The 24,515-nt window shown below is 37.1% G+C and overlaps 1 protein-coding gene across 1 annotated transcript in view; it reads right to left on the minus strand.

Annotated features, from left to right (window-relative positions):
* MORC4 (MORC family CW-type zinc finger 4) overlaps window positions 1–24,515 on the minus strand; it is a 60,374-nt gene that overhangs the window by 21,621 nt on the left and 14,238 nt on the right. Inside the window, 8 exon segments of the mRNA XM_006889943.1 lie at window positions 1,902–2,030; window positions 8,688–8,786; window positions 17,042–17,142; window positions 19,189–19,308; window positions 20,002–20,130; window positions 20,450–20,582; window positions 22,494–22,641; window positions 23,645–23,862. Coding sequence (XP_006890005.1) covers window positions 1,902–2,030; window positions 8,688–8,786; window positions 17,042–17,142; window positions 19,189–19,308; window positions 20,002–20,130; window positions 20,450–20,582; window positions 22,494–22,641; window positions 23,645–23,862 — 1,077 coding nt within the window.

Consider the following 24,515-nt stretch of genomic DNA (forward strand, 5'->3'; position numbering starts at 1 on the left):
AGTGGAATGTACTTGGGGTGGTGGGAGGGGTGCAGGGGGATTGTGTACCAGGGAGGGAGTTTTTCTTTTACTTTTCAAAGAGAGGAGCGAACTGGTTGGTGGGGAGGGCTGGGCGGGGAGAGAAGTGCAGCAATGAATGAATGGAAATCCAAAATCTCTGTAAATGTTCACTAAAATTATTAAAATGAAAAAATAAAAAAAGTGCTGAAAAAAAAAGCTCCCAATATTCCATTTCAAGATGCACTACAGCAGAGATTTGTGTTTTATAGGCACAGGAAGAAAATCATCAGCTCAAACGGGACACAAGGACCTTGCTCTCAAAAAGTGTACAATTTCTTGTATGAGCTACAGCATAGATACATAAAAACCATCCGAACAACACAAAAACAGTATGTGAAAATTATCAAGGAAAAACCACTGAAAATCAAAGGGAAGGTCACAGTAAACTACTGTCAACAGGAAAGGCATTACACAGAAGACTTAAACTCCCAAGACTAATGTGACCTGGATAGGTATTTGAAGGACACAGGTAAGAAAAAGGAGTAATACAAAGTCCTGGAAAAGCAAATCAGCATAGCATGTATAGAAAGAGTGAAAGGCCTGGCTAAAACAATAGGGTTTGCGTTAAGGGTGGAGAGGTAGCATGGGACCAGTTTGACTGGAGATAAAAAGTATTTGAGAGAACACTACAATAAAATAAATAATGTAATAAGAAAAAGATTCTCACCATTGGGCCAATTGGCAGCATTAGTATGGATGGTGAAGAGATTGAGATAGTTAACAGTTTTAGTTTATTTGGTTCCACAGTCAACACTCTTGGTAACAGCAGCCAGGAAATCAGGAGATGAATTGCATTGGGAAAGTCAGCTGTGAGGGACCTCTCAAGAGTACTGAAGAGCAACGATGCCACGCTGGAGACTAAGGTGTGCCTGATCTGGGCTATAGTCTTTGCAATTACGTGCTATGCATCAGAGAGTTAGACAGTGAATAGGGATGAAAGAAAGATAATTGATGCCTTGGAGCCGTGGTGCTGGAGAAGAGTGTTGAATATACCATGGACTGCTGGGAGAACAAACAGGTTTGTCCTGGAGACAGTGAAGCCAGAATGCTCCTTGGAGTCGCAGATTCTGAAGCTTCATCTGACATACCTTGGGCATGTTGCAAGGAGGGACTGGTCCTTGGAGAGGGACATCATGTTTAGGAGAGTGGAGGGACGGCGCAGGAAAGGAAGACTTTTGATGAGATGGATCAATTCTGTGAGTGGAGTGGTGGGAATGAGTGCGTTTGAGATGGCTAGGTTGGCACAGGATAGAACAGCATTTAGAGCTCTTGTACATAGGGTCTCGATGAGTCGCAAGCAACTCAATGGCACATAACAACAACACCACCACTGTATGTTACATATTTTTTTGTTTGTCTCACAAGATATTTTAAAAGTTATCTATTAAGTATGGCATGTTATGTGCCATTGAGGTGGAACCAACTCATAGCTGACACTCCAGTAGATTTTCAGAGGCTGCAAATAGGACAGGAGATTGCCCATTTTTCTCCTTTGGAGTAGCTGGTGGATTTGAACTGAATGCCTTTGGGTTGGCACCACAACTCCTTACCCCTTGTCCACCAGAGTTCTGTAAGAATGAACAGCATTATAAAGCTATTAGCAATACTGAGAGAATTATCAAAATGTGTCAGAGACATGAATTGAGCTTATGCTGCTGGGAAAAAGAGATCTACTCAGTGCAAGGTTGCCACAACCCTTCAACTTGTAAACAAATAAAAACCAAACAATATTTGTGAGCCGTAATAAAGCAAACTTCAATAAAACAAGATATACCTGTACAACAAGAAATGAGCGGTCATCTCAAGAATATACATATTGAGTTTGAATCTTAGAACTTTACCTGTATTCTGGATTTGGATTGTAGTAACAAAACCATCTTGTAGGTAACAGAGATGGATCACTACGGACAGGAAGCTTCCTCCACTTAAGACATTCGTCACATTGTACCCATGTCTCATCGGGTATCTTCCTGAATGGGGAAAAATAAGGACAGTGACTCTGTGTATCCCCACTCTGAGATTCTCATACCTTAGAAAGGCATATCCTAAAGATTAAAAATATAACTTTATATAGGAAATGTGTTAGAACTGTTGTCTCATTATCTAAAATGCATATACTTTTAAACTGACAGATAAAATAATAATAGAACTATTCAACAACTCAACTCATTGCCACCAAGTCAAAACTGACTCTTAGCTGACCCTCCAAATGAGGTTTCAGATACTGTGAATCACATGAGAGATTGTCCCTCTACATACCCCACAGATTTTAACCAACTATACTTGGCTTACAGTACAACTCCTTATTCATTATGTTATCAGAGCTCCTATAGAACCATACCAGGTATGAATAAGAAAAGTAGTAATAAATTAATGAGTTGCCATTATTTACAGAAGTCAGTATTATTATTCTGGAAATATCTTGTTGTACATAAATAATAAGGATAAGTCTAAAATGTACTAACTAGAAATAAATTTTATATATAATTATAGTCCATTAGAAGTAGAATTCTCATCTAGTAGAAGAATTTCTAGTCTAGTAGAATTCTAGTCTAGTAGAAGAATTAAAACTACACACTTAACCAATACAATCTCATACACTCATAGAGTACTGCACCTAAAAATAAAAAGCTCAATACACATTTTTCATCAGCATGCATGGAACATTCTCCAAAACAAGTCACTAAGCAAGCCTAACAAATTAAAAATACTGAAATATTACACAGATTTTTCTCAGACAACAATGTTACAAAGTTAGAAATAAACAAGATAAAAGAGAAAAAAACTATGCACTTGAAAGCTAAATAACAGCCTGCTTGATGACTATTGAATGATATAAGAAACTAAAAATTAAATTGAAGTGTATAGAAAAAATGAGATAGAAAACATATCAAAAGCCTCTGTGATATAGCAAAACCAGTACTCAAGGTCAATTCATAGTAATAAGCAAATACATCAAAATGGAAGAATAAACTAAAATCAATTTCCTTATCCAGTACTCCAATAAATAGAAAAGATCAACAAGCAAGCCCCACAACCTCTAGAAGAAAGAAATTATAAAGAGGGGTAGAAATAAATGGAATTGAAACTATCAACAAGACCAGGAGCTAGTTTTTCAAAAGAGTCAATAAAATTGACAAACAATGGCAAACCTAACAAAGAAAAACAAAGATAAAAATTACCCAAGAAAGAAAAAGGGCGATGTCATAACAGAATCAACTGAAATAAAAAGGATAATATTAGAACATTAGGAAAAGTTATACTCCAACAAATTTGAAAATTTAGAGAAAAGGTAAAAACTCCTAGAAACTCACATTCTACCTAAACTGGCACACACGTGAAATATAACACCTGAACAGACTTCTGACAAAAGCAGAAACGGAACAGTTCATAAACAATTCAACGCCCCCCCCAAAAAAATCCCAAACCTGAGACCCTTCACTGCTGAGTTCTACTTAACATTCAGAGAAGAACTGTCACCAATTCTACTTAAAATATTTTAGAAAATAGAAAAAGAAGGAACAACCATCAATTTCATAAACCCCATCAATAAAACAAAGGACAAGAACACTACAAAACATGAGTATAGAAGAAATTATTCTGAGTGAAATAACTCAATCAAGAGGACAATTACTGTGTAAGACCACTATTAGAAAAATAGGAGGATTGTAGGAAGGGTGGATCAGAAAAAGAATGGATATATAATAAACACTGCACTGGAATCAGTGAAAGGAAACGCAATCTGGGGCGGGGGGGGGAAAGGATAATCAGACATAAATAATGCAACTAACAAACAGGAACAGGACATGCATTAGGGAATAAAGCAGGGGAAGGGGGACAAATCTGTGACTGAAAAACCAATTTCTTTGTAAACTTTCATTCAAATGATAAGAAAAGGTAAATATAAGATCATGAGGGAAAGCTAGAAAATACGGAAAGATATTATTAAAACTAAAATAAAAGGAAATAGCAAAAAATAAGGCCCCAGGAATAGATGGTATACCAATTGAAGTATTCCAGATAACAGATGTTGCCCTGGATGTGCTCACCAAGTTGTGCCAAGAAATATGGAGAACAACCAGTTAGCCAACTGACTGGAAGAGATCTATATTTGTTCCCATTCCAAAGAAAGGTGACCCAACTGAGTGTGGAAACTACAGAACAGTGTCATTGATTTCACATGCAAGCAAGATTCTACTGAAGATTATCCAAAAATGATTAGAACAGCACATCAGCAGAGAACTGCTGGAAGTCCAGTCTGGGTTTAGAAGGGGTCGTGGTACTAGGGATATTGTTGCTGATGTTAGATGGATCTTGGCTGAAAGCAGAGAATACCAGAAGAATGTCTATTTGTGTTTCATTGATTATGCAAAGGCATTTGACTGTGTGGATCATAACAAACTGTGGCTGACTCTGAGAAGAATGGGAATCCCAGAACATTTAATCGTGCTAATGCGAAACCTATACTTGGACCAAGAGGCAGTCGTCAGAACAGAGCAGGGTAACACTGCATGGTTCAAAATTGGGAAGGGTGTACACCAGGGATGCATCCTGTCTCCATACCTTTTCAACATGTATGCAGAGCAGATTATCCGAGAGGCTGGGCTTTATGAGGAGAATTGTGGCATCAGGATTGGTGGAAGATCTATTAACAATGTGCGTTATGCAGATGACACAACCCTGCTTGCTGAAACTGAGGAGGACCTCATGCACTTGCTGCGAAGGGTCAAGGACTGCAGCCTTCAGTACAGACTGAGGCTCAATGTCAAGAAGACAAAGATTCTCACCACTGGACCAATTGGCAGCGTCAGGATGGAGGGCGAAGAGATTGAGATTTTTCACAGCTTCAGTTTGCTCGGCTCCACAGTCAACACTCTTGGCACCAGCAGTCAGGAAATCAAAAAGCGTATCGCGATGGGAAAGTCTGCTGTGAGGGACCTCTCTAAAGTACTGAGGAGCAACAGTGTCTCTCTGGAGACTAAGGTGCACCTGATACAGGCCATGGTCTTTGCAATCGCTTGTTATGCATCAGAGAGTTGGACAATGACTAGGGAGGACAGAAGGAGAGTCGATGCCTTTGAGCTGTGGTGCTGGAGAAGAGTACCGAATGTACCACGGACTGCCAAGAAAACAAACAGATTCATCTTGGAGAGGATTAAACCAAGCTACTCTTTGGAGGCAAGGATTCTGGGGCTTCGTCTGACATACTTTGGACATGTTGCCAGGAGGGACGGGTCCTTGGAGAGGGACATCATGCTTGGGAGGGTGGAGAGACGGTGCAGGAGGGGAAGACCCTCTATGAGATGGATTGACTCGGTGACTGGGGTAATCGGGATGGGTGTGTCAGAGGCAGTGCGGTTGGCGCAGGATAGAGCAGGGTTTAGGGCTGTTGTGCATAGGGTCGCTATGAGTCGCAAAGGACTCGACGGCACATAACAACAACAACACGCATAATTCTACCACTCAAAACCAATGTCAGCAGTAGCGCGAGGGGAGAGTAAAGGACATACTAGCTTTGGGTTTACATGCCACTATTATGCTCTGAAGACAAGTTTATTTAGAGGCAGCAACTCTCTGCTCTATGTTACATATCAATCATGGTAGATCCTTCCATCCAGGCAGACAGAAGAGGTTTTCAGTTCAAATTTTGCATTAAGTCGGTCCTTTTAGGGAACTGTATAATATTCTCCCTCTAGAATTGTGAAGTAGTTAAGAATTAGATTTAGGAGTCCAAATACTTGTATTTAAACCTTAGCTCTAACACTTAGAGTATGACTGAGTATTTCAGACTCAACATAAACTACATGAAAGAACTTAAAAACAATGTCTGGCAAGGAAGTAAGTATTTAATAAGTAATAGCTATTATTACAACTCTGCCCCAAGAAATGTTATATGTACACATACACACATCCAGTAGCATATGGTTTCACCCCATTGACAGCTGCTGATCTGAAGGGGGAAATAATTGCATCTCATAAGAATTAGCATTTATTTGAAAATCACAGTGATTTGCCTAGCCGAAAATGAACTTTTAATCTTATACACTGTCTGGACGGCTGACTAACATATATGTGTTGTTACTAATTCTCTCCTTTATACTACACCCATTTTGTGACCTACTGAGGCAATTTACATTGATCCTACAGTTCTGGATCAAATTTCCTAGAATAGATTTAATAAATTAATCAAAGTATATCTGCTTTTTCTATGCTGGATTCTAGCTCTATTCTCAAATAACTTGTTGCAGTTCTAATAAAGTATAACAGAAAGCAGAAAACTTGGATATTATTTATGAATACACTGAATCACTGTAGCAAAAAGAATTGGTCAACACAGAAATATTTCAGGAAGTGAGATTACTGTCTCTGAAAACCCTCTGGAGGTCAGCTATGGCTCAGTTCCAACTCGATGGAACAGGACTACAAGAACCATGTGATCAAGAGCTGGTAGTAATGAAGGAAGAAAATTCAAGCTGCACTGAAGGCAATGGCAAAAATTAAGGCCTCAGGAATCAATGGGATACCAACTGATGTTTCAAATGACAGATGTAGCCCTGGACGTGCTTACTAGTCTATGCCAGGAAATAAGGAGGACAGTTGCCTAGCCAACGGACTAGAAGAGATCATATTTGTTTCCATTCCAAGAAAGGTGGTCCAACGTAACATGTAAATATTGAACAGTATCGTTAATATCACATAAAAGCCAAATATACTGAAGATCATTCAAAACTGGCTAGAACAGATAAGGAATTGCCAGAAGTTCAAGTAGCATTTAAAAGAGGCCGTGGCACCAGGCATCGTGGCTGATATTAGATGAATCCTGGCTAAAAGTAAAGAATATAATGTTTATTTATGCTTTATTGATTATGCAAAGGCATTTGACTCTGTGTATCATAACACATTATGGCTAACATTGAGAAGAATGGGAATTGCAGAACACTTAATTATGCTCATGCAAAACCTATACCAGGAAGCTGTTATGTGAACAGAGCAAGGGAACAATATCTGGTTTAGAATTAGGAAAGGTGTGCAGGTGTGCTTCAGGGCTGTATCCTTTCTCCATATCTATTTAATCTGTATGCTGAGAAAATTATTTGAGAATCTGGACTCTGAAAAAGAATGAGACACCAGGATTGGAGGAAGCCTCATCAAAAACTCTCGTTATGTAAATCACACAACCTTGCTTGTTCAGAGTGAAGCTTTGAAGCACTTGCTTCAGAAGGTTAAAAACTGCAGCCTTCAATATGGATTGCAACTCATTGTCAAGAAAACAAAAATCCTCACTACTGGACCATAGGTGACATCATGATAGAGAAAAGATTGAAACCGTCAATTACTTCATCTTACTTTGATCCACAATCAGTATACTTGGCACCAGTAGTTAGGAGATCAGGAAATGTACTGCACTGGTAAAGTCTGTAGTTAGGAACCTCTCTAAATTACTGAGGAGCAATGATGTCAGTTTGAGGACTAAGGTACACCTGATCCAGGCCAGTCTTTTCAGCAACGAATAAAGATGACAGAAAAAGAGTGATGGCTTTGAGGTGCGGTGCTGTAGGAGAGTACTGAATATCCCAGGGACTACCAAAAGAACAGATACGTTTTCAGAGAAGGTGCAGCCACAGTGCTCCTTGGAGGCAAAGATGATAAGGCTTCATCTTGTATACATCGAGCATGTTGCTAAGACATGGAGAAGAACATCATGCTTGGAAAGGTGTGGGAGATGGCAAAGCAGAGAAAGACCCTCAACCAAGTGAACTGCCACAGTGACTGCAGAAATGGGCTCTAATGTGTCAGGAAGTGTGAGGATGGCACAGGATGAGACAGAGTTCAGATCTTTTGTTCATAGGATGAGTCATACTTGACTTGATGATGAACAACAACTGTATGTTAGCCACTGTGGTATGAATCTTACCTTTATACTCAGAGGTGAAAGTAACTTCTCTTATGGGTTGAACTGTTTGTCTCTCCCTCCATCCCTTGAAGTCCTAATTTTCACTATCTGTGAATGTGAACTTATATATATCCAGGTGCTAATTAGTTAACCTGAAGCTGTACTAGAATAAGAAGAGCCCTATTTTAACAAGACTGATGTCCTTATAAAAAGAAGAGATGCAAAAACAGGTATACAGAAGGAAGAGGAGGTGAATATTGGAGTTACACTGTCACGATCCAAGGAGGCAAGGCATGATAAATTCAGAGGCAAGGAAGTTCATCACCCTAATGGCTTCAGAGAGAGCTCACACCCTGAATTTGAACTAATAGCCTCTAGAGAAGAAAGAATACCCTTTGTCTTAAACCAGTCAATTTTGATACTTTATTATATTAACGTTAAGAAATTAACACTCTTCCTTACCCAAGTTCACTCAACTATTAAGCAGATGTACATTTTCAACTCAAAAGAATGTCTGATTTAAATGTTTATTACCTTCCACGATATCACAATGATGATAGGACAAATTGGTAGCTCCTCTGATCAGATTTATTATCTGAAACCCACAAATTTTAGAAAAAATAATCAAGAAGTTTTGAGAATAACTCAATTGAAACCTGTGATTTACTAGTGTTAGTTCATTAAACCTTCTGATTTGAGAAACATCACGTGGAAAACGACACTTATTACTCACAGGCTTGACCCAGCAGTGAGTGAGCACCCATAAGTATTTTGAGAAATCTTTTCCTTCCAATAATTATTAAGCTTCTGACCAAGGGCATTCATTGTCAACCTGAAAGAAAAAGCAAAAAGACACAGCATTATTTTGGGGACCCACTGTCATTCACTCAATTCAAGATTCATAGGGAGGGACTACTATAGGACACAGTAGAATTGCCCTATAGGATTTCTAAGTCTGTAATCTTTTTTTTTAGATTTTTAAAATTAATTTTAATGAAAGTTTACAGAGACTTAGGGTTTCCAGTCATTCATTGTAGTACTTTTCTCCCTGCCCCCACCCCCATTCACTCTTCTCCTTGAAAAGAATGAAAAACTCTTTCATTGTTATGCAATCCCTCCCCCTAAATCCATTCCACTGTACAGCTTTCATTCTGGACTCCTGTCATGAAAATAATACCTAATCATATATCCCTTTTAGACAGATCTCTCCATCATCTGTTTTAATGCAATATACATCATTTCTCCCCTTCTTCTCTGTCTTCCCTCAACCCTGATGTCAGTCCCATTTTATAACAGTGGTCCCAATCAATATTTGTCCTTTTGTGACTGAGATATGTCACTCAGCATAATGTCCTCCAGCGTCACCCATTTTGTATAATATTTCATGAGTTCCTTGTTTTTTAATGCAGTGTAGTATTCCATTGTGTGAATATACCAGAGCTTCTCTATCCATTCATTTGTTGATGGGCTAAGTCTGCAATATTTAAGGATTTTTTTAGAAGCTTCCATTTAAAAGAAGTCAACAATTTAGAATATTCAGCATAGTTTTCAACATCTGCCCTTTTGAACACTAAGCTTGCAATCCACCGTTTATGCAGATCATGTCAAAATCATAAACTTGTTAATGATTAATATTGACTTTATTTGCATTGATAGCATAATTCCTTACCAATAGGCTGCCAGAGCTCCCTGAATACTGACTTTATTTGAGAAGGTTAAGTGGCCACAAGAAGCTGAAGAAGAGGTAAATAGACTGTTAAGGTCCTTAAGGGTAACAACCATGTCTTAAATTTCCTAGGGAAATTCCACAAAGCCTAGCCACCATGCTATGCCCCAGTGGGATACTCAGTTAATATGTGTTGACAGGATTTCTTAACCTGAAATGTAATGTTTTATGTTTCAGCCTTGATATCTGCAGCTGACATCTAATCTCCACAACTGTTAAAAGTGTTTAAGAGATTATATATTTGTAGATATTTCAACAGTATGATGACTGGTATTTAATAATCTATCGTTTATTCATACTTATTCTATCTTTAAAATGAGTCTGTGAAAGTAACAATCTTCTCTAAAATTCTTGTTACTGAAGAAAGGCAAAAAAAAAAAAACTCAGAAAAGGAGGGTGAGGACAGTTTCACAACTTAAATAATCTAATCAATGTCACTAGATCGTATATGTAGAATCTGTCAAATTTCTATATGGTTTTACTGTGTACAGTCTCAAACAGTAAAACATGTGTGGGGACCCAAGGGGAAGGGGTGGGAGCAAAGGGATGAGGATGGGTAGGGGCAAAACCACAGGGTTACATAGTGGGTAGAAGAAGGGGTGAAGGAAATGGGAAGGATCCAGGTGAAAAGACAGTGTAATGATGGGCAAGGTCTAGCGGTGATTGATTTTATGAAACGTGATGCATGAGAATGATGTATGAAACACAGTGTGAATGAGGAATAGTGTAAAACACAATGTGTATATGAACTTTGTAAGTAAATTAATATAAAATTTGAAAAAGAAAGAAAAAGGAAAAAAAAAGAATACTAACTACTTGAGATGCAAATGAAAACAACAATAGAGATCATCTCATCCCAGTAACAATATCAAAGTTTAACAGGACAGCAAACAACAAATGCTGGTGAGAATGGAGCTCTCATACACTGCTGGAGGGAACACACAAAAGTGCAATCGCTACAGAAAGCATTTTGATGTTTCCTTTAAAAGTTGAAAACATGTGGGGAGGGATAGGCAGGGAGAAAAGTGTGGCAATGAATGAATAGAAATCCAAAACCTCTGTAAATATCTATTAAAATTAATAAAAAAAGTTGAAAACATGATACAAAACACCGAACAAGGAACTCATAAAATATTATGCAACATTAGTAACTCTGAAGGCATTATTCTGAATGAAATGTCTCAATCACGAAAGGACAAATAATGCATAATACTACTGTTATAAAACAGGACTGACAAGGGAATTGGGGAGAAACTAAGAAAAGAGGGATAAATAAAGAATATTGCATTGGAACAGATGAAGGAAAGAATTGTTTAAAGGTAATATATGATTAGGCATTATACATGCAACAATAGCCAAGTATAAAAAGCACATTGCAAAAACAACTGCTGGGGGTGGGGGAGGCAGATAAAGAGGGAATTGTGCAACAATGAATATTTTATTATTCATAAAAATGAATATTTTATTAAAAAAGTGACCTGGGAAAGGGGGAAGGGAGGGAGAGGGGGTAAAATGAGCCACAATGAAAGAATGAACTTTTTGAAAACTTTTGTTAAAATCATAATTAAAATTAAAAATTTTATTTAAAAATGAATAAATGGAAATCCAAAGTCTCAGTAAATTTTCATTAAAATTAATAAAAAAGGAAAAAACGGAAACAAACAAGGAACTCATGAAATATTATTCAAAACGGGTGACTCTGGAGGACATTATGCTGAGTGAAATATCTCAGCCACAAAAGGACAAATATTGCATAGGGCCACTGTTGTAGAATGGGACTGACATCAGGGTTGAGGGAAGACAGAGAAGGAGGGGAGGAATGATGTATACTGCATTGAAACAGATGAGGGAGAAAACTGTTTAAAAGGGATATATGATTGGGTATTATTTTCATGACAGGAGTCCAGAATGAAGGCTGCATAGTGGAGTGCAATTGGCCGGAGGGATTGTATAACAATGAAAGAATTTTTCTTTTACTTTTCAAAGAGCTAAGTGGGGGGAGGGGTGGGCAAGGAGAAAAATGCAACAATAAATAAATGGAAATCCAAAGTCTCTGTAAACGTTAATTAAAATTAATAAGAAAAAAAAAGAAGGACAACATGGAATGGACAATCAGCTCTTGGGTGTACTGTAATTATTGTGGAACATGATGTGAATGAATTTGGGAAAAATTCAATATTCTTTGTATACTTTCAATCAAGTCACAATAAAATAAAAAGAATTTTTAAAGAGCATAATTTTCAAGGTACATATTTTTATTTTATATTTGTTTGCTCCTAAAGTTTGTACACATTGTGTTTCACACTTTTTTTCATTCACATTGTTTCATACAATCATTCCCATTCATTGTGTTTTATAAAAAGAATTACCATGGAACTATGCCCATCATTAAGGCTTATACTGTTATTTATTTTAAGGAAGCCTTATTTAAATATTTTGTTGTTTAAAGATCTATTTTTTAAAAGGACATACTTTTGGCTTAAAATTTAAAGATTATTTATCAGGGTTATAATTTCACAGGTACATCCAGTCTCCCCATTTTCACAGAGTATAAGAATTTGAAATTTCCTTATGCATTTTCTTCTTTATCTGTTAGGATGCTTTGAAAGAACTTTTAACCAAAATGTACTGTAATGGTAACCAGGGTTATCCAATGTGTCTGGTGTCAAAGCATAGCATTGCTTTCCTTCCTATTGCTGACTCTTTTCCTTTATTGCTCCAGGTGAACAGAAACCAATGGTGCCTTGGGTGGCCATTTGTAAGCTTTTAAGATCCCAGGATCTATATGATGTAGGAGGTAGAACAGAAGCACTAAGCACCTTATTAGGACAACTGGCTAGGATGTGCCATGAAACCATGGCCCTAAACTCCCACATCAAGGAACAACATCTCATGAGGTTTTTGCTTGCATAAAAGCAGCCTCAGCAGCTACTCTTTTTTGTCAGTTTTTAAACATCTGTATCACACAACTTTTGCCAGTGCAACCTTTCACAAGTTACAGCTTAGTGAGAGTAATTACAGCTGTGCAACCAACCGTTACTGTGAAATTCTCTCTCTCTCTCTGGGACATTTTATTGTCGTTTTGGTGCAAGTTTACAGAACGATTCCATTTTTTCTTTTATATATAGGTGTACTAAGACAATCATATATTTTTATATTAAGATTACTTTATATATATATATATATATATTCCTATATATTTAAGCAGTTAAAAATAGCACACTTAGGAAATTCAGTGACATAACAGACACCGTTATAATTTGACAAACATCATACAGTTTGAAATAAATATCTTTTATCTTATTTCAAACATCACATTATATCATTTTACCTGCCTAAACAGATTATTGGTAAACAGTAGGTCAATAAATATAGGGAGCTCTAGTGGCTTGGTGGTAAGAAGTTGCACTGCCACCTCAAAGGCAAGCAGTTGGAATCCACCAGCAGCTGCTCCGTGGGAGCATCTTCTCCCACGCAATTTATTGTCTCTGAAAACCAACTGGAGAATCAGCCATAAATCAGCTGCGGCTCCACAGTTCAGGACAGGCAAAAAAATTGCTAATAACCATAAAAAGGCAGTTTACTTACTTAAAAGCAAAGCTGGTGGTTTCAAGGTTGGTGATTAAACAAGAAAAGGCAAAACAAATGTGAATTAAAGGGTGGGGTGGGGTTGGTTTTTGTTTGAGTCTTTATATTCTCTCCCTCTAAAAAATCTTGTTTTATCACAAAACTACTCATGGTTGCTGATGGGACACTTGAGACTGGCTTCGTAATCTATGCCACTACCACCACCTAGAGGTGGATATTTCTGGCCTCTTGAACCACCGGAATTTCCCACATTCTTTGCTCCTCCTCCAACAGTTATTCTCTTGGATCCTTGTAAACTATCCAGCTTTAACTTTCCTCTTTGGCATCTCATTTGTTTTCCTATCTGACAGTGGAGAATTATAATCCCTTCTTCCCTTTGTGCCATTCTTCTTATTACCTCAATGGCATTTCTTTACATTCCTACATTTCTTGATTGTGATATTCCTCCAGTGTACCCTAATTCTTCCTAGTGTCTCATTAGATCTTATCACAGAAGATTCACAATGAGAATTTATAATTCACTTGTTAACTTGTCCTTGGCAACTTTCATGCTTTTTCAAATTTGTTCCTTCCTTCTGGCTGGAAATACTCATATTCAAAGGGTCATGCTAGGCCAAATAAGCAGAGGTTTCTCTCTCCTTGCGATGGAATTCTTCTGTGCACATTTTTTTTAGGAAGAACATCTTCATCATCTAATTGTTCAAGTAATTCCATAATGACTGGATGAAGAGTTGTTTCTTCAGGGAAGAAAATACCTCCACCGCGTGTTTCCAATGCTTCTAACACTACTGGTTTAGAGGTAAATTCAACAGCTCCTTCCAGTGCTGCTGTGTTTCAATGAGTTTGAATATAATATAAGGTGAAAGAATATGAACTGAAAGGACAGTATCATATGTGGCAAAGCAAATATGAAGCTATCTACCTCTCATAAGGGAATCATCAAGTTCAGCTTTGGTGATTTTAGCCAAAACTCTAGATTCATGTTTAATAAAGACAAATCCTTTACTTTTGTCAATGCAAATGTCTCCATATTTAGCAAATAGTCTTTTTAATTAATCCTCTATATGTTTAATGGAAGAAACATACTATCTGTGTCCTGCAATCACCTCAAACTCATCATGTCGAAAAACTATTTACCACAATCCAAGAATTCAATGTTTCTAAATTTAAAAAGAGGTTTCTTGGAGGAGTGAGAAAGAAGGTAGGGGAAGACATCAGTTAACTTTTGAAAGCTAAGAGTTGAGTTTCACAAAACCTAACCATTAGCTTGTGGTTGCTGGTGGGTGCTGTCAGATCAACTATGATACTACATGCAGATCGAAACTTGGCCCTGTTCTGTGCCATTCTCACAGACCCTGCCATGTTCAAACCCACTGTTGCTGTCACTGTATCACTCCACCTAGTTTTGGGGTTTTTTAAAATCATTTGATTAATCTTTGGAAATTCTTTCTCTCTATTCCTTTAACTCAAGAGCAACAGAATGACTTGGTCTTAAAACTTGTGAAATCCCTATTGTTCCTCAATCATCATTGTTACAGTTAAGTCATCACCAAGGATCCATCATGAGTCTGAGCCATTTAAAAAACAAACAAACAAACAAACAAACCCGAACATTTTACACAGAATGAAATTAGGGAGCTATCATGATCTCTAAATAGTTCTCAGTGATCAATTATCCCAGAATTAACTAGGGGCTGCCATCCAATCAGTGGTCTCTTTGCCCAGCATTAAGCCTAAAACTTTTACAACATTTAACTCTCGTAAGTTGTTGTTAAGTGAAGCATAGCAACCCTATGACAGATCTGAACCCTGTCCTATTCTGTGATATCCTCATGATCTCTCTCATGTTCAAGCCCACTGTATATTCAATACTGTTTGCCAATACCATAACTAAAATGCAACAATCAATTCTTCTTCTTCTGTAATCCTTTTTCATTGTCCAACTTTCAGATGCATAGGAAGCAACTAAAAACAGCATGGCTTGGTTCAGGCACACTTTTAAGTCTTTAAACTGACATCCTCGCTCTTTAGCACTTTAGAGGTCCTTGGCAGCAGATTTTCCCAATGCAACAAGTCTTTTGATTCCTTGACTGCTGTTAAAAGGTATTCAAAGTAGGGGAAGTGTATCTATTTACGTAAGAGGAAAAGAGATTTTCCCTAGTCTAAGAAAAATATTGTATTTCAAGGAAAATGACATAAAATGTCTCTACTTTCAGAGAAGAGCGAACTGGGGGTGGGGGGAGTGGGCAGGGAGAAAAGTGCAACAATGAATGAATGGAAATCCAAAGTCTCTGTAAATTTTCATTAACATGAATAATAATAAAAAAGAGGCAATAAATAAATAAACGGTGAATTCAAATTAAAAAAATAATAACTGCCAAAAAAGTCTCTCTTTTCCATGCCTCCTATCTCCATACTCCTATACAGCACAACTTGTCATTTCTTGTCCCTACAAGAACTTCCCTTTCCTTAGAACATCCTTCCTCAATTTGTCCACTTAGCAAACACATACTTTTCCTTCAAGTTTAAGCTCAAATGTTATCTGCTTTGTAAAATTTTCTCTAGCTTCCTTACGCATATTTACAGACTGTTCCCACCTTACATATGTCCCTCATTATAGCAATTCCTTCATAGGAATTTAAGTTTTTTATTTGCCTGTCTTTTGTATTTGTTCACAGGAGTAAAATATTTGTAACGTTTTATATCCTTATCCCTACCCTAGTACCCAGAAAACAAAAAGCATCTCATAATACTTCATAAAAGAAATAATTAATAATCTCGTTTTCTCCCAAAAGGTTTAAAGCAAACCACTCTGTCCTGCCTTCTTTGCCTACCATAAAGAATCCTGCTGGCTCTGCCTCAATGTCAGGCTTCTTTAAAAAAACCTTACCCATTTGTTTCCCTTATTAAGTCTTATTAAGACCTTATTAAGTGGTTTCCATGAAAGCATATGTTTTTCTTGCTGCTTCAAAATTTTCCTCTAAATCTGTTCAAGGGCTTCAAGAAATTTTTTAAAATAAACTTCAAACTGTTACTTTCCCCCCCTCTATGTCCTCAACGACTTCTTGTTGTTAGGTGCTGCAGAGTCGACCATAGCTCACAGCAATCTTATAAACTTTGCCCTATTCCTGTACTTTGCCCAGTTCCTGTGCCATCCTCACAATCTCAATCGTGCTTGAGCCCACTGCTGTAGTCATTGTGTCAATCCATCTTGATTAGGACCTTATCTTTCCCTGACTCCCTACCTTTCCCAGCATGTCTTTTTCCAAAGACTGAGCCTCTCTGAGATCCATTCATATTTTGTAAAAAAAAATTAAAATCCATTCTGAGGCTTCTTGTTTCACTAGAAATATTTCTTCATGTTACTCTTATGGATTGCTCTTTTATAAAAGAATGAAATGGAGAAAGAACTGGACCTCACATTCAAGTATCAGTAAATCTTATTTATTTTTTTTAATTGTTGTGTACCATCAAATCTGACCCGACTGGCACAGGAGGGGATTGCTCCTCCTTCTCCAGCAGAGCGTCTGTTGGATTCGAACCACACACCTTTGGTAATTCAGCACAGCTTCTTGCCACTAGGCCACCAGAGCTCCCCAGTAAATCTTAATTTAAAAATAAATTCATTGTATCTTTAATGATGGAGCCCAGATTTAAAGGAATTTTAAATTAATTTATCTTGTTGATTTTAGGCATGCTCTCACCTAAAAGATCAGAGAATTGACTCAATTAATACAAATTATCAGAAACACATTAGGTCGAGAATAACTCACCTGTACTCCTTTGTATATTCAAAGCTTTGTTTGTTGTAGGCAGGTTTTAGGAAATTGCACTCAATGACTCCAATTACTCCCACTCCTTCTCCACGATTTGTCTTAGATATAAAACATGAATTTCAACACCTGTATTACAACTGATCACCAGAAGACATTTCCTTTTAATTCCAAATAATAAAATAATAATAACAATAACAGAAGGATATGGCATAATGGTTACTGGGAAAGAAAGACCATTATGGCCTAGTGAAACACATAGAACATACGTCAGTAGACCAAAAATGTTACACTGTACTGGAACCTCTGGAAAATTGGATCCTAAGGATCCTTCAAAGATTGACCCAAAAGTCATCTTTACTTCTCCTACACTACTCCTACCTCCCTGTTTTATATCTAGGATTGCCATAAGACTTCATTTGAATGAAGAATTACATTGCTAAAACAAAGTCAAGCTTATCAACTACTGTTCCAGGAAATTAAAACCAAGGTTCATCTGAAAAAAATTTTAAGGGTGCATGTGATGATCACATCCTACTAAATGAACACGTCTTCTCCTATGTAGACCACCAAATTAAATATTCAGGAGTCAGACTTGCAGACTTGTTATCAATTCTAAGTTGATGTAAAAAGTTTGTAGAACTAAAATCTTTTATTATTTAATGGAAGGAAATGGGTCAAGGTGTTAACTAGACTGTCACAGAAACATGAATTGTGTAGATGATAAAGCAAGGAAAGACAATATGAGTTTAACACTGTTTTTAAGTCTTATGTAATTCTGTCCTTCTATGTAACACAAAGCAGTTTTTAAAGCTTTGTGCTTTAGCCATCTAATATCTAAAACAATAATGAATGGGGATACTTATAAAAAGTAATACCTTAAATATTGTCTGATTTAAATCTCTTAACCCTATTTAAGAGCTAACATAGATAAATTAGTTAACCCAATCATTGTTTCCATTTTACAGACAAGGAAATTGTGTCTCAGAAAAGGTAAATGACACACTCTAGGCTACATAGCCTGTAAATGGAAAAAAAATTAAGAACTAAATTCTCATCTTCAACTGGAAACTTTTATGCTCTTTCTATTGTGTCATATTGCTCTCATTCTCAAACTGTTTAAAAGTATTAAACAGCAACAAGTTGATATACATAGTAAGGTTGCTAGTGCTATAATTCTAATTCTTATAAATGTTGTCGCTGTTATGTGCCGTCGAGTAGCCTGCGACTCATAGCGACCCTATATACAACAGCCCTAAACCCTGCTCTATCCTGTGCCAATCTTACTGTCTCCGACACACCTATCCTGAATAGAGGGTCTTCTTCTCCTGTGCTGTCCCTCCCCCTCCCAAGCATGATATCCTTCTCCAAGGATTGGCCCCTCCTTAAAACATGTCCTCAAAAGTATGTCAGATGAAGCTTCAGAATCCTTACCTCCAAGGAGCAGCCTGTTTTAACTCTCTCTAGGATGAACCTGTTCGCTTTCTTAGCAGTCCATGGTATACTGGATACTCTTCTCCAACACCAAAGCTCAAAGGCATCAATTTTCCTTCTATCCTCCCTAGTCATTGTCCAGCTCTCTGATGCATAGCAAGTGATTGCAAAAACCATGGCCTGTATTGGGTGCACCTTAGTCTCCAGTTTGGAGAGGTCCCTAACAGCAGACTTTCCCATCGCAATATGTCTTTTAATTTCCTGGCTGCTGGTGCCAAGAGTGTTGACTGTGGAGCTAAGCAAACTAAAGCTGTGAACAATCTCAATCTCTTCACCATCCATTCTGATGCTGCCAATTGGCCCAGTGGTGAGAATCTTTGTTTTCTTGACATTGAGCCTCAATCCATATTGAAGGCTGCAGTCCTTGACCTTCTGCATCAAGCGCTTCAGGTCCTCCTCACTTTCAGTAAGCAGGGTTGTGTCATCTAAAAGGTGCATTTTCATAAAGCCCCTGGGTTGAATATTATTTATGAAAAATGAGTTTTTCAAATACAAGATGGCCCACTAGTAACACAGAATCACAGATTAGACTTAACCAGATGAGAGTAAAAGCTATTAAGGAGTCTACGCACTTTTCAGATTTTAAATTCTTTCCCTACTCTCTTCAGGCCTCTATGGACAGAGAAACGTTAACAAATTAATTAACTACTCACCTTCAGTTGGCATCCCACTTTCTGAAAGGACTTTATGAGTCGATTGTTATAATACATCATTACTCCAAACTGGCCGTTTTTCATGCAAGAGTACCCAAAAGTGATTCTCACTGGCTTTTTCTGAGAAATTTATTAAGGAGGCAAAAAAACACCAGAGCTTTAGCAGATCAAATTTTTCACTATTATTGGTTAGGTGCTGGCACGTGCACAGCAACTCATAGCGACCCTATGAACAACGGATTTGAACCTTTCCCTATCCTGAACACAGTGACCATAACAATAATCTGACTGTATCAGATAGTAAGGATGGTTCCCATACGATTTTACTGCTCTGCCTCTTATTATTAAACTTATTTAAAAAAACTCATCCCTATTCATATTGTACTTATAATAAATATTTCTTGTTATGTGCAATTGAGTTAGATCCTTCAGCGTCTCTAGATGCACATTTTTGAGAATATCTAATATAGAAATATACATCTAATATAAGAATAAATATTTTTAAAAGCTGAGGAGCTTTTTAAAAACATAAAGGTATATTTTACAAGAAAAAAGAAAGATTTCAGAATTTACTGAACCAGAATTTTCAAAATCTCAAGTATCTGTATTAGTTAATAATTTTCTAGGTAATTTGATACAACTGATGCATAAATTGACATTTCAGAAATGTGCCCTTAGGTTACACTATGATAGGCTATGTACTATTAACACATCTTCCTTTAATTAGAAAAAAAAAGGTTTTTGGTTTTCTGCATCAACCTGGAAATAAACTCTTGAAATGAAGATCTTAATTTCCTGTAGTTGGAAGGATACTGTGAAGGAAGGTTTGTACAAGTCATATTCTACATGGGCCAGGTTCTTGGCAACCAACTGGGTAGTCACCTTATGCTGACGTAGAAAAATTTTCATTCGTGGCTTCATATACAGAATACTGCAAAATGTCTATGAACAATGAAGGAAAAGTTATTAGGAAATAACGCCAATACTACTGACATTCTGTAAAACACTACTGGCAAATGGCAACCAAGTGGTGAAAGATGAGGCTCACTTTCTAGACTTTTTTACAGAATGCTGACTAATGCACTAAAAATGCTACTGGCTATTTTAGCTTGATAATTTCAGTGGGGACACTGGAATAGAATCCTAGGACAGACCTAAAGGATCATCTTATCTCTAGATAAAGAAAATGGGGCCTTGTATATTTTCCTCTTACACAAAATCTTACCTCTCAATTATTGAAAAAAAATCTCCCTTAACTCACCCGTAAAGAATACTCTGCTTCTGGCAGCTCAGAGGCGGCACTGCTAGTCCCTTTACCTCCTGTGTCAAAGTCTGATACCCGGATGTCATATCGATCTGTAGCAAAGTCCAACTCAGTCTTCCCATCTTTGTTTCTGGATAAAAGAGACAAGTACCAATCTAACAATAACTGGCTCCAGGCAAGCAACACACAGTTTATAGTAATTTAACTGCTAGCACAAAGGAACCACAAGCTATTTAGTTTGAGGATCACACAATACTTAAGGCAATTTTCAGTCTAAATAAATCCATTTACTATGCTTCACAGAATGGCTATGCTAAGTTCTTAAGAAAAGGAAAAGCAATGTGGGAATGACTGTGATCTGAAAAATCAAATGGGTGACAGCTGTCCTTGAAGCAAGATCTTAAAACAGATCCCAACTTTGTTAGTAACTCAAGATTACTTTTCCCAACTGAATGAATAGATGAATCAAGACACCTGTGCAAATTTACAGCCTCTTGTAACCCGTTGAAGAGTCAGCTATGAGTCAGTTCCAACCAACAAGGAGTTTGAGTTTGATTCACACAGGAGTTCTGCTGAATCTAGTCTGTAGGCAGATATGCTGCTAATCTAAAACCCACCAGTGTCTTGACGGGAGTAACATGGGCATCGTGCTCCTATGTGATTTATATCTTCTGAAGATGTACTGGAGGGTCAACTGAGTAAGTTCATATTAAAAAAAATCATTTTAATTTATCCAAATAACAGCTAACACCACAAAGGAAACAATGTACAAATAAAAGGCTGATATATATATATATATATACACACACACACATATATATATACACACATATATACATATATATATATATATAAAATCACTACCTTAGGAAATTGATTCTTATAATAAGAATTATATTAATCAAAAGTTTTCCCAGTAAGAGACAAAGTGTCCCCAGTGTGTGTGGTCTTGTTACTTTTTAATTCAAAGCATTCTTTTTTTAAAAATAATTTTAATGAACATTTACAGAGATTTTGGATTTCCATTCATTCATTGTTGCACTTCTCTCCCCGCCCAGCCCTCCCCCCCTTTGAAAAGTGAAAGAAACACTCCCTCCCTGGTACACAATCCCCCCGCACCCCTCTCACCACCCCAAGTACACTCCACTATGCAACCTTAATTGTGGACTCTGGTGATAACCATAACACGCTATCATACATCGCTTTTAAATTATTCTTTCCCTCATCTGTTATAAATCAGCAGTATTTTCCTATATCCCTCTAAGAAATGAGACTACATCTATCTGAACTAAGGAGAAAGGTCAAAGCAAATATATCTAATGGATATTCCTTTTATTAAACATATAAAATTTTTATTTACCCAAAAGGTTTTTAGGATTTAGTAGTCATTCTTTAAAGTATTCCATTTCACATGGCAATATTAAATAAGTAATTGATAGTTGACTGTTTGTAAATTGTTTTGACCTCTAAATACATGATTATACTCAGGCTCATGATACTTTAAAACCTGTTTGATTCAAATATTTTATTCCTCATCTTGCTTCTCTGAATGCATTAAAATAATCTCGGTTTTTAAAAGACTGTTTTGTACTCTGTTACTGCCTTTTCATTATCAAATCTATAAAATAACTCATATCTCAAAACTATACTAATTTGTAGCAAGAGACTGAGGACAGGCAGCCTTGTTCTTTGTTAAATTCCATATTTTATCAAAAAGTAAACAGTTGTTGTTATGTGCTGACTCTCCAGGAGGTTTTCAGAGGTTACACACAAGAAGAGAATGCCTATCTTTCTCCCATGCAGAAGCTGGTGGATTTGAATCGTGTGCCTTTGAGTTGGAAGCACAATTTCTTACCCCTGGGCCACCAGAGTTACCCTAAAGAAAATTATAGTTCCAACAAAAAAATGAAGATATGTGAGGAGTTACAAATACAGTATGTATAAAGATTTATCTATACTGCTTCTTTTAGAGAGATGTATTAAATGTGCTTCACCATACTATTTTCACTTATTAAACTTTACACTCCTGAGAATACTATACCTGCGGATGTTCCAAATGAGAACACGAGTGCCTCTTTGGCCTGGGATGGCGTCGAACTGGGAGAGCAGTTCATGTACACTTTTGAAAACTGAATAGTTTAAGATGGCTTCCAGGCTGGGCAAGGAGTCATCAGTAACTATCATATTTTGTAGAACCAAATATAGTCAAAGAAACAAAAACATGCTCTTAAGAGGATACCATTCACAAGAAAAGTCTACTTTTTATATTGCATAGTCAGGAGCAAAAACGCAGACATCAATCATGGGCACTACTGCCATAGGAGAAAAGAAACTAGAGGAATGGAGAAAGTGTGCAAAGACAAACACTAAAATTAGTTATCTCTACAGAAGATGACATAAAAGGTAAACAAAGGTAAAAAATATAAATGCGTAAGTATACAGCTTACTGACCTCAATTATAAGAATGGGCTGTGAAGCCCTACCCTTAATCAATCTTTTTCAATCACCATTAGCACCATCCCCATCCCCCACCTCCTGCCCCTCATAATTGCTAATGAACTTTATTATTTATTTACAAAACTACAGCTAAATATTCAAACTATTTGAAAGCAATGAGTCCAAACCTTACTGCTATACTTCTGGGGTCAAGACAACCTAATGTCTAACAGAAAATAGAACTCACCCAGGTATAGAGAAATAAAATATTTTGCTATCAAACATGCTGATGGATGGCGTATTTCTAGGAGCATAAATACAAACATGGTTATCCCTAGGAAAACAAACAATAGGGTGGGACCCTGGTAACTTTCCAATGATAGGAGGTGGAGGTGAGAGATAAACTACATGTATATCAGATTACATAAAAATTAATATACTAATATAGCAAAAACACATCTAAGTCTCTCCCAATGACCCACTCACTTGAGAAATACTTAAGATAGGGACATTCTGGCTAAATTAAGATATGCATATACCACTTTAAAGAGGAATTTTTAAAAATTTCATAAATACATATCATAAAAATTTTGCCATTTTTGCCTTTTTAAAGTATGCAACAAGTACACTCAAAGCAAGCACATTCACCATGCTGTATAACTATCACCAATAAGGAGGAAAACTTTGATAACTAGAGTTGACCCGAAGACATAAGACTAAGTCTTAACCCACATTTCCCATTTCCAGAAAGGATATTGCTTTGCTGGCTGAATGGAACAATTGGTACCATAATGGCCTGAGACTTGGTACATTCCAGATAGCTCCGTGACAGGAGTCCAACAGTAAGAGTACCCTCATTCTTTGTGAAGACAAGAACATCTTTTCCTAATCTCATGGAGCCTGACTTGAACCCATTACCAAAGACACCGATGAGAGACTGGCTCTTCTTTGCTCCTTTATCTGTGACGCCAAAGCTATAATGAGAAAAGGAAAAAGGCATCAGAAAAGTGAAAAGCATCCAAGGATAGGTGACAGGCAGAAGGTTTGACTTACAAATTGAAGGGCATTTCTCAAAGTCCCTTCTCATTCTTTTACTAGTAGCAGAAAATTATTCTAGGGTCTAATTCTCCTGTAATGTTTATGTGTATGTTAACGGTCCTGATACATCAGAGTCATACTTTGTTTTTCTTGACAAATAGCTCTGCTTACTAGAAGTAAAGCTTGCATACGATGAAAAGGATAATTACCTTATAGTATATGCAAAGAGGTTAACTAAAGAACCAGAGAGTGGCACTGGTCAGAGGTACTAGACTAAGCATCTGTTAACCTGATAATATTTTCCTCTAGAAATCTAAAATCCAGAGATTATACTTCTTGACACTCAACTGGTAATGCTTCCAATTCTTACCCTCTGCTCCATCTGCAGGGACAGTTCACTGGAATGTAGTCAAGGGGTAAAAATAGGTAGTTCTGCCTCTGAAATCAGCAAGCTACTGCAGCATAAAATCTCTCAAGTTAAAGATCTTTCCTTGAGCCTCCTATGAACAGATAAATCTGGGAACCAAATTTTTCTTTCTTATATTACACACACACACACACACACACACACACACACACACACACACTT

The sequence above is a fragment of the Elephantulus edwardii genome, unplaced genomic scaffold, assembly GCF_000299155.1.
Source record: "Elephantulus edwardii isolate Elephantulus edwardi_28Jun2011 unplaced genomic scaffold, EleEdw1.0 scaffold00083, whole genome shotgun sequence".
In the NCBI taxonomy this organism is placed as follows: Eukaryota; Metazoa; Chordata; class Mammalia; order Macroscelidea; family Macroscelididae; genus Elephantulus; species Elephantulus edwardii.